This window comes from Labrus bergylta, chromosome 14, assembly GCF_963930695.1.
Source record: "Labrus bergylta chromosome 14, fLabBer1.1, whole genome shotgun sequence".
Taxonomy (NCBI): Eukaryota; Metazoa; Chordata; class Actinopteri; order Labriformes; family Labridae; genus Labrus; species Labrus bergylta.
The window spans coordinates 22687135-22698054 of record NC_089208.1 but is presented as its reverse complement, the minus strand read 5'-3'; the positions used below and the strand labels follow the sequence as shown (position 1 = coordinate 22698054).

General features: G+C 44.0%; 1 protein-coding gene across 1 annotated transcript; it reads right to left on the bottom strand.

Annotated features, from left to right (window-relative positions):
• On the bottom strand, positions 1-6746 carry ftr83 (finTRIM family, member 83). The gene is made up of 7 exons (XM_020650446.3): positions 5752-6746; positions 4338-4433; positions 3908-4141; positions 3408-3567; positions 3244-3300; positions 2247-2327; positions 1-844 (listed from the first exon to the last, which is right to left on the bottom strand). The coding sequence occupies exons 1-7, from the start codon at positions 6325-6327 to the stop codon at positions 318-320; spliced, it is 1731 nt and encodes a 576-aa protein (XP_020506102.2). The 5' UTR covers positions 6328-6746; the 3' UTR covers positions 1-317.
• Between the last annotated feature and the right edge of the window lie 4174 nt (positions 6747-10920).

Below are 10920 nucleotides of genomic sequence, written 5' to 3'. Positions count from 1 at the left end.
TACACGTTATATCCTTGTTATAACATTTTTATTGGAAAACAAATAAGTGTATTCTGACACTTATAAATGATCACATGTTGCAATTAATTATAGGCGTCATTTCAAAAATGTAAATGCTAATTCTCTTTATTCACCATTAACAGAATCTTCACAGTCATAAAGAAAAGCTCCCTGATACTCCAAACATCTCACAGGAAGTTTAAGATAACAAGAATTATAATATATTAATCATCACAGCAGATGAAAGTGATTTATGTTCTCTAAACCTAAAACAGAATCACAGCTGTACATTTATCATCGTGAGTGTTTCATTTCTATCACAGCTGCAGCATGGTGATGGAAGACTCATACCAGACCCAGAAGCCCGCGTACACAGCCTCACTGAAGGGGGTGTTAAAGCGATGGATGAGAGACATGTTGTCCCCTACGGCGTAGAAAGAGAGGGTCCCCCCGGCGTGGTCCAGGAACACCCCGATTCGAGACGAATAGGGGCCGGTGACCTCCAGCTGGTCTTTGTTGTGTCGGGCCGAGTAGCTGGAGTCGGAGCAGAACAGGCTCCAGGACTTGCGGTTGTATCCTATGCGGCAGCTGTCCCCGTATCCCGTCCTCTTGATGCCTTTGTAGGCGAGTCCGATGGCGGCCCCCTCCCCGCTCCAGTCCACCTCCCAGTAGTAAGCTCCTCCAGAGAGAGGCTCCGAGCACAGGACCTGAGGCAGGGAGTCGAACCTGGCAGGGTGGTCACCGTAGGACTGGGGGTCTCTCTTGAGGGCAGCTTTCCTGTTCCCTCGAGATAAGTAGAGCTGTCTGTAGGCGGTGTTTGGGTCCAGAGTGAGCTGGCAGGCGTCTGAGGAAATAAATTGGGCATTTAAGTCTCAAGAGGAGGTGTACGAGTTAGATTTCTTGGGTTAGATGTGAGTTAGGAAGCACAGGTCCGAGTAGCTCAAAGCACCCATCACCTCTGCACAACCATGTTTATCTAACTTCTGCAAAAAGAAGGGCTGAAAGGAGAAGCATTAGACCCTCTGGCTGGCAAACAGAAATCAGAATAATCCCCGGGGGTTAGATGTCACCTGCCTGCTGTGTGCCTTCCACCTCTGAAGGTCACAGTTGGTGGGACACCCGGTGGCCTCGGCTAGATCGGCCCGGTCTATGATCTGGAATGCCAGAGGTATAATCACTGTTTGTGGGTCTTATCACAAACAAACGTTTTTTCTAACAAGGTGTATTAGCTGTAATTATAAGGTGAGCCCTTAGACTGCATTTAAGACTTTAGAGAACCCCACTTTCGCAATCTTGGGTTGGTCCATTTGGCCATCACCTTCTTGCTTCCCCTCCAAAAGGACACCTTGCCTCGTCATGGATTTAACCCTTAATGGGACCATATTCTACAAAATGTCATCATGCTGTATTGAAAGTGAACTCAGATGAGCATTTAACTGAAGTAATAAATCACCTGAGAAGTAAGGTTATCTTCTCAACTAGATACAATCAGACTTCATGTTGGAGTCGCCCCCTGCTGGGCATCATGAAATCTGCAGGTTTATGGCACATGACAAGTTTAAAGCTCCTGCAAAGAGTATTTTGGTTTGTAATGAAACGGACTGAAATGCATATTGATGCATCTTTATGACCCACAAAAGCAAACGAGACCACCAGATTTTGATTTGTTGGTGAGGGAGACGTGACATTGACGTGCATGGCGTCTAAAGCTTGACTGTTTGGAACTAGATAAGATGTCCCACTTTGTCCACAAGGGGGCGCCAAAACTCAAAATAAAAGTTCTTCACAGGAGCTTTAAGTTTTGAAAAAAGAGGCAACTTTCAAGATACTGTCCATGTGTCAGACTCATGACCTTTCAACCCCTCTTGTGCAAATGTTTAAATTTGCACAAGAATTAAATTATTTATATATATCTATTATTCCAACAATGATTGAATGATCTTATATAACCCTATTTCTCTAATCACAGTGGTCAGACAAATTCATTTCCTTCATGCATGTAAAAAATAATGCATACTAAGATGAAACCACAAAGCTTTGCCAGCTGTTTTATTTGCAGTTAGGCAACCCCGGTCTCTGTCAGCGCTGTAGGACATACAGTAGTGACTATGATCAGATTTTGTGGTCAGCCACAGGGTCTGACAGAGAACCTCATCAGCATCTAATTGGCACTGAAACCAGCAAAGAGAGCGATGATCTGCATCAGTCAGGAAAACACAATCAGAGAAAAGTAACAGTTCACTCACATTTCAGGAAATCGTCCCGGTGCTTAGGTTCCTGGACTGGGAGAGACCTGTTCAGGACTGATCCTGCCTGTTGTTCAACATCTGGGACAAATAAACAGAAATCAGTTATATATGTATAAATGAATGGGGATGGTTAAGAGTAATGTAGAAACTTTCTTTCACTTCATGACAGGAAATAATACAGCAATCATTGCACGATTCTTGTGTTAGTCCAACAATGATTAAAAGGAAAAGTGTTTGTATCATTGTCATGAACACGGATGCTTTGGTTGACATGGTAACTAGAAATCCTGTCATCGTCTAAGACGCTGTTCTGAACTGCGTGCAAGCAGAGTGTGTTCATGAGACAACATGAAACCCTGTAGAACTGTGACCTCAGGCCGCCCTCTGATGAATCTCAAGCATGGACTGTAAATATTGATGGATGTAGTCTGAGTGACGTCACCCGTCTGTTCCTGCAGGGGGCGCTGGAGTCCTATCGATGGTGGTCTCCATGTTGGAAATGCTGTCTCAGTCTAACTTTCAGTCAAACTAACGACAGACTGAGAGCCTCTGGACAAACTGTTACACCGCGCCCGCCTGTCAATCAGGTCAGCTACACACCTTATTGTGAATAATTCTCATCTTTCATCAAATCAAAACTGATGAGTCATCAAAACATTCACCCCCCGTACAGTGTGTGCTGATCGAGACATGAGCTAATCAGACCTGTTTGGTTTTTAGAACCAGGCTGTAAACATTTTAATCTCTGCTGTAAAGACAGGCTTTTTAGAATGGGTGTGTATGTGACTTCCTGTTAGTCTGCAGAAAGCCTCTAATGGACACTCGACAAACTGCAGGATTTTGCACTTCAGCATTGTTTTCATATTTCAACACTGAAGGTTGCAGCTTGATTTCAAGCTCCAAATAACACAAAGGAAATTGTAAAACTGCAAATACCATATGTTACGTCCAACTTTCAATCAGGTCATATCATCTAGTTTTAAACAACACTCACTTTTTATTGACTGTCTCTTTTTGGTTTCATCCAGCTGACAGAAGGTCATTTTGTTAACTGCAAAAACAAAATAAATAGGTTAACATGATGGTGGTAGATTGATGCTCATTCCTCTCCTGTTTTTTGCACAGTAAACAATGACTTGTTTCTGTCGTCACACTCACCCGTCTTGGCCACCTTAACCAGCTCATCGTTGCTGAATTCATTCAGGTGCTGTTTCATCTCGGACACAGCCTTGGTGACCGAGCCGAAGGTGAAGTAGGGGTTGACACTCACGGTTGGCAGCTCCTCTGCCTCGGTCTGGGCAATAAGCATGTGGAAGCTCTGAGAAAAAACAAACGGCAACAAAAGTAGGTTGTTTTAAAGTTGTTACGATATGCATGTGGGTGCCTGAAAACGCCTCCATTACGACCTCAAGCAACATCAGCTATCTGGATGTATTGATTCTTCTACTCCAAGTCTTACAGCGCAGAAACTACTGATGTAGAGCAGCAAAAATAACAATAATAATGAGATGCTATCTGTGACACTAGTATCAGAAGGTAACACTTTAGGAACCGATACTCAAGTCTTTGTTTTTAGTAACTGGAAGGAAAATGGTTTGGGTACATTTAAAGACACTGAACCACATTTGAACTTGCTCTGGTGGGAGGTTGTCAGTTACCTGGATGAAGTGGATGTGGTCATCAGTGCGAGACAGCTGGGTGATCTCGTTGTCTCTCCTCTTCAAATCGGCGATCTCGTGGCTCAAACGCTCCATGTGGCCCTCTGCGTTGTTCAGCGCTGCTCTCTTGTTGGATGTGATCAACTTGGCCATCTCCTGCTGCATCCTCTCGATGGAGTGCATCATGTCGCTAAACATCTTCTCACACTCCTGCAGCGCTCTCTGGGCCGAGTTCTGCACAGGAAACACAAGTGTACACCATTAATCAATACAACCGGGCGTGACATCGGCTTCACTAGCACAATGAGAGATACTGTCACCACTCTGACACGGAGGAATGCTGTCTGAGCTGCTAGTAAACTTCACTTTGCTTTCAGTCTGGAGTGGTTTGTCTGGTCTTATCAGTCTGATGGATGATGGGGGCACTAACCTTGAGGGAGTCCACAGCTTGTTTCAGTTCCTCCATCTGCTTGAGTCGGTCATGAATCTTTTCCTGGATCTCCGCCTGGGTTGCGCCCAACCGTTGCTACGAGGGAATACAACAGAAACATTGTCGATACAGCGGATCATAACACAACAGACAGTGTATCACTCTGCCCATCCATCTATTTTTCCCCTGCATGCTTGGGTCTGCGTGGCAGTCGCAGCAGGTGAACAAAGTGAATCTAGACACTCCTCTGCATCTTTTTTTAGCTTCTTCTGGATTCAAGGTGTGTCCAAGCCAGAGTGCATTTAAAATCCCTGCAGTGAGTTTTGGGTCCACATCCAGATCTCCTCCCAGTTGGATGAGCCTGCATAAGTATAAAAGGCTGGCACCTAAGAGGCATCAGAATCAGATGCCAGGACCCCCTCAGCTAGCTCCAAATGATGCACAGAAGTAGTGGCTCTTACTCTGAGCTCCCTATACAGAAAATCTTAACGCTTTCTCTCTGAGGCAGAGGAAACTCATTTCCACTTCTTGTATCAGCCATCTCATTCTTTATTCACGATCTAAAAGCTCATGATCCTGGTTAGGGTTGGGATGAACTGGTAAATTTATAGCTTTTAAGTTCAGGCAAAGCTTTTGAAATCATCTTATCTGTGTTTTTGCAATAAGAGTGTGTGGCTGAATGTTGACCCTGGATGTTGTATGTGCAGGTAGCCGTCTTGTTAACACGAGGGCGTGTCTCAAGGAATGCTTCAGGGCTTTGGTTTGTGGGCTTGTTTCATTTATTGTTAACTGCTCTTTCATGCATTACCTGCCACTGTGTTTTTACGAGTGCAGGGAACCATGATATGTGTAGCCAATAGAGTACAGTATGATTTCATGTAGCCACTGTAATATAATCACATTGGTCCACTGCCATTTAGGAGCCTTGAGCTTCTCACATTTTTTGATTTTCTGGAGCCAGAGGACAGCGCTGAACAGAATTGATGGGTTGGCATATGCTCAATTATCAAAGCTATCCAGTCTATGCCCGTAGCTCATTATGTAGCTGGAGATTTAGCTGATAAAACATGTTTCCAAAAGAAAGAAATGATATTTGCAGCGATAGGTTTTAATACTTATGAAGTTGAAACATAACCAAAAGGGAACAAGCTGAAGTGACACCTTTCAGGAAGCTAGCATCTCCTACCTGTTACTTAAAGTCTCCTCACCCCTCTTTCTATAGAGCCTTAAAAATAAAGGGGGATTGGCTCATTTTTCACTTGGAGCTGGCCTCAAGTGGCCAGTCAAGGATCTACAGATTTGATTTAGCTTAATTACTTTTGGCCCATAGCGCCCAGTAAGTATTCTCCTCAGTACCCCTATGTTAAAACAGTCTAAAAACCAGCTTTGTCACTTTAAATAAATAGTTTCCTACCTGCTCGTCCGCTCGCTCCTGCTCAGCAGACACCATGTCGTGACCTTTGTGTTCCTTCACCGTACACAGCACACAGATACACATCTGGTCGGTGCGACAGAACAGCTCCAGACCTTTCTGATGCTGTGGACAGATGTGTCGGTCCAGGACTTCCACCACGTCCACCAGCTTGTGCCTTTTGAAAGTGGGCGCCTCAAAGTGAGCCTTGAGATGCCTCTCGCAGTAGGAGGCCAGGCACATCAGGCACGACTTGACGGCTTTGTTCTTCTTGCCGATGCAGATGTCACAGGCTACATCCTGGGGTCCTGCAGAGTTGTAGTCAGGGGACGGAGGAGGAGGTGGGTAGGGTTCGGCGTTGCGTTGCAGGCTGGAGTGCCGGGGGCTTCCAACACGTCTCGGGGTGGGTCTCTTGCTGTAGCTGACCTTGCACTGCGGGCAGAGGTAGGAACCTGTATGATCAGCATGGTCCCAGTATGTCTTCAGACAGACGGAGCAGAAGATGTGTCCACAAGGGATGGACACGGGGTCTCTGAGGGACTCCTTACACAGGTAGCAGTCCTCGTACTCGTATGACATGGTGGAAATGTAGTGCTGTGTGTTCCCTCTCTTACTGCGATGATGCTCTGAAGGCTGTCCGTGACTTGAGTCAGCACAGTGGCAGAGTGATCTCACAGGTACTACAGGTGCAGGTTATATAGAGTAAACAGAGTGAGAAGCTAAACTGGTTAAGCCGAAACCACTAAAACAAGGGCGGGGCAAGTAAAGGACACAGTGAATGTCTCTGTGAGTTGCAGAGCAGGATGAATACAATGTTTGGTCATTCGATTTAAGGTTTGGCCTCCAGTGATGACAGCTGCACCATTGTTTCTCAGTGTTTTTGTCAAGGATCGCAAAAACGAATAGGAGGACCCAGATGCAGGATTCACTAAAACTATTTATTCTTTAAACAAAAGGCAAACAAAAACTTACTTCCAAAAATCCAACAAGAGAAGGAGCCACAGGTAAACTGACATGCAATAAATGACACTGACAAACACATACAACAACCGACACAATGAACTGACACAGAAGGGAAGAAACACAGAGACTAAATAGACAAGGGAGTAATCAGGCACAGGTGAGACTAACGACACAGGTGAAGACAATCAGGGCAATCAAGGCAGGGAGAAACAGAAGACCAGAAACACTGAGGACAATACAAAATAAATCATGAAACACTAAAGACACACAGAGCTCAAGAGTCTAACAAAACACACTAGAACACAAAGATACACAAGGATAATAAATGACAAAATAAAACAGAAAACACTGAAGACAAAACTAGGAAACATTAACACTCAAGGGAAACAAGCAACACTGGGATAAAACTCAAACACAAAACCAAATCATGACAGTTTTTTAAATGTAATTGTGACACCATAGAAATTCAGACATGATGACGGCCTTTAGGATCTGATAGATTAATCAAAGTGTGAAAGAGGCTGATTAGAAAGATTTTAGTAGAGTTTACATCCTTTAAAAACAACAGTTCTCAACTTGTCTACCCCTCAGGACCGACAGTCATCTCCTCTATTAGAAATCTCGACCATAAATTCTGATCTTTTCCAACCAATCGGATTTATTTTAAAGAAAAATTGTGCAGTTTGGACCTTGCACGTTACAAATCATACAATGGAACAAAGAACTAAAACAAACATGTATTGATAGCACTATACAGGGGCGCTTGTGGCCTAGCGGTTAGTTTGTGCGCTACATGTACAGTACAGAGGCTTAAGTCCTTGACGAGGGCAGCCCGGGTTCAAATTCCTCCTGTGACTCCTTTCCTGCATGTCATCACCCACTCTCTCTCTCTCCCATTTCCAAGTCTTTCCACTGTCGTGTCTCATTTACAGACATTTTGACACTATTTGTTTCCCAAAGGCACACGTTCGCGACCCACTGAAAACAGCTCCACGACCCACTTTTGGGTCCCGATCCACCAGTTGAGAACCGATGCTTTAAATAGATGAGTAAAGTTAACTCTGAAACCACAGGTGTGTCACACTGTGCTCTAACTGATGAGTGTGTGAGACAAAGTGTTCGCAGTACAAACTGACCTCAGGCTAAATAGATACGTTTCTGCACTTCTGCTGAGAATAACTCTCTGACCACTGATAACGTCTCAGGAGGAGCGCCATGAGCTGTGACTCATCTCATTAGGATGAATAGTCATTAAAAAACGTGAAGTGATGCAGAGTCAAACACTCAAAGTCAGCATCTTTTTGGTTTAACCTCCTTCTACAGGTTTGATTTCTGATTTGTAGAACTCATTTATTTTTCACCCCCTTCCCCTCCAAAAGTCCGAATACATGACATCACTGCATCAAAAGTGAAGGCTGAACTTTTAGCTCATTGTACCAAACCATGAAACAGGACTTAGAGAGTGTTGTGCCCTGACGTATTTCCTGCTGAAACTGGACAGAACCAATCACAAGATAGAATGCAGGACACAACGTAAAGCTTTTTAATTGGTCGAAAAATGAGTGAACGTCCCTGAGTGCAGGATGTATGGTAGAGGCGGGCAGTGGATAGAGGAGGAAACTAGTAAAAGTAAAGTGCAAAAGGTCAGAGTTGAATCCGGAGCGCCTCCCTCGAGAACTGCAGCATCTGTACATGAGGCGCACAACGTAACCGCTCGGCTATCCGGCGTCTCACAACTCATCTTTGTACAGAAGATTTATTTTAAGGTGTAAGTTACTGAAAAATAAAAAAATAAATAAACACAAAAGCTTCAAACATTTCTCACAAATCAGGAGTGTAACCACACTTAAAGGTAAAGAGGAAAAGGACGAACACAAGTCATACCTCTGTTTTATATTTGTTTATCGCCTTTTTTTATAAAGGTTACACATTCTTCAATCTTTGTTCACTTCTTTGATGGTTTGGGTTTTCTTCTTTGCCCTTGTTGTTGTTGTTGTTTTAAAAAGTTGTTCCCCCTCTCGTTCACTCCAGCTCTCAGCCTAACTTTCAGTCAGGCTAAGAGCTGGAGCTGAGGCGGGTTTTAAGCCTCTTCACAAACCGTTACATCGCACCCGCCTGTTAGTCAGGCCAGCTACACGCCTTCTATTAAATGAACTCTTATCCTTCATCAAAAAATTCACCCCTCGTACAGTGTGTGTTGATCGAGACATGAGCTAATCAGAACTATTTGGTTTTTGAACCAGGCTGTAAACATGTTCATCTCTACAGGCTTTTTTGAATGGGTGCGTATTTGACTTCCTGTGTTTCTGCAGCCAGCCTCTAGTGGATACTCAAGAAACTGCAGGATTTTACACTTCAGTATCAGCTTCATTTTTCTACACTGGAGGTTGCTGCGTTGTATCGCCCTGATCTTCACCTCACCTATGACCTCATTGTACATTTGTAAATGTATTGACTGATAGTCCCTTGAGATGAATCACGACTTCAAGGGGCTCAAACACAAAACATATAACATCAAGTGACCCAGACGCTTTCATCAACACATACAGAGGCTCTCATACACCAACCCACCGGCATATTATTCTTGTATCAACACCACACCCACACAATGTGAACAGGAACGAGATTTCACATCACATATCACACACATAACATTGACAGTATTGACTCTAATGGTACTACTGATGGTAGACCTCTAAGACCTTTGGTGCATCAGGTAGCTCAGTCTGTAGGGACTTGGGATGGGAGCCGTAAGGTCAGCGGTCTCGGTGCAGACCAAAATATGGAAGTCGTCTTAGTGGTTAAGACCACACTAACCAAGACCAAGACATACCCAAGACCAGAGTGCTCCAGGACCGAGACAAGACCAAGACATTTGGGTAGATCGGTCTTGAGACAAGGACCGAACTCAAGTACTACATCACTAGTCGGTCTGGTAGCTGGAGAGGAGCTAGTTCACTTCTCGAGTGCTGCTGAGGTGTCCTTGAGCAATGCAACGACCCCCCACAGCTCTGGTATGCTCCCTGTGCAGCAGCCCCCCCACTCTGACATCCCTCCACTAGTGCAGGTCCACAGGTCGTGTTTGTGCATGTGTGTTTATGTCAGCGTATGTGTGTGAGAAGCATGTCTTTCAATAAACACCAGAACTTCCCTCTGGGATTAATAAAGTAAATAACATTTGAAAAAAAAGGGGGACAGGAAGAGTGTTGGAAGCAGCGACAGGGCGATTTTAGAAGACATAATAATGACATTTTAAAGGTATGAAATGACTTAAATGTTCTTAGTTTATCTGGCTCACAGCTCTTCTCTGCAGCTTGAAATCAGAATGAGTGTTAGTTTGTGTAACGTTGCTGTGACCTTCACCTGACCTGTGACCCTGCTACCTGTTAATTATCAACCGACTTTTACTTTGCATCTTGTTAAAAGTGATTGCTAAGCTTCAACAGGTTTCTGTTTTTCTTTCTGCACCTGAACTGAATCTCTTCGGCCCAAGATCAACTTTAAAAGAAAAAAATGTGTTTTGAAAACTGTGAAAGCAAACAGTCACGATAATGCTTCCTCTCCTGAGCCAAATACGTTCCATCGTACAGTCAACACACCTCCCGGCCCAGATTGCAGTTTCGGGGCTGTAGAAATGGAGATAGGAATGCAACTACACTTGATAGTCCAGATAACAGAGGGGCCGAGAAAGCCTGCCTAAAAGATTCCTTTGTTTGGAGCCAGCAGGGCCCGAGCTGAGTGCCAGGCATTAAAGGGTCTGTTGTCCGTCAACAACAGTATCACAAGCCGACATGCAAGACTCAAAGTAGCATCAAGATGTAGCAGGCGCAGGGGTCAGACTTTGTTTAGTGCAAGTGAAACGAGACGAAATGAAACCAGGTTAAAATTAGTTTTTAATGATGTTAAAATTGAATGTTTCACTCTAACTATAACAACTAAGTATGTTTGAAAAAAAGTTTGCACTCATTTTCAACAACGACTGCATGTTGTATTTATGTGAATGAACGACTTTGAATCCTTTCACACTGACAGGTATAAACATTAACAACTTTAAAAACTTCTGCACTTCTGTTTCGGTCACTTGTTTGCTCAATATCCTGCTGCGTTCTCACATCAGCTCACTCTGACTTTCTGCAGAATAAATACGAGGAGGCTGGAGGAAAACTCCGGGTGAAGTCCAAGTAAAAGATGTGTCTGTTTGCGTTCACA

Excerpts from the sequence above, each read along its gene's own strand:
- ftr83 (XM_020650446.3), bottom strand. The coding sequence starts at position 6,327 with ATGTCATACGAGTACGAGGACTGCTACCTGTGTAAGGAGTCCCTCAGA. Across the intron at positions 4,434-5,751 it reads AGGAGCGAGCGGACGAGCAG|CAACGGTTGGGCGCAACCCA; the intron begins GTAGGAAACTAT and ends ATTCCCTCGTAG. Across the intron at positions 3,568-3,907 it reads ACCACATCCACTTCATCCAG|AGCTTCCACATGCTTATTGC; the intron begins GTAACTGACAAC and ends GTTTTTTCTCAG.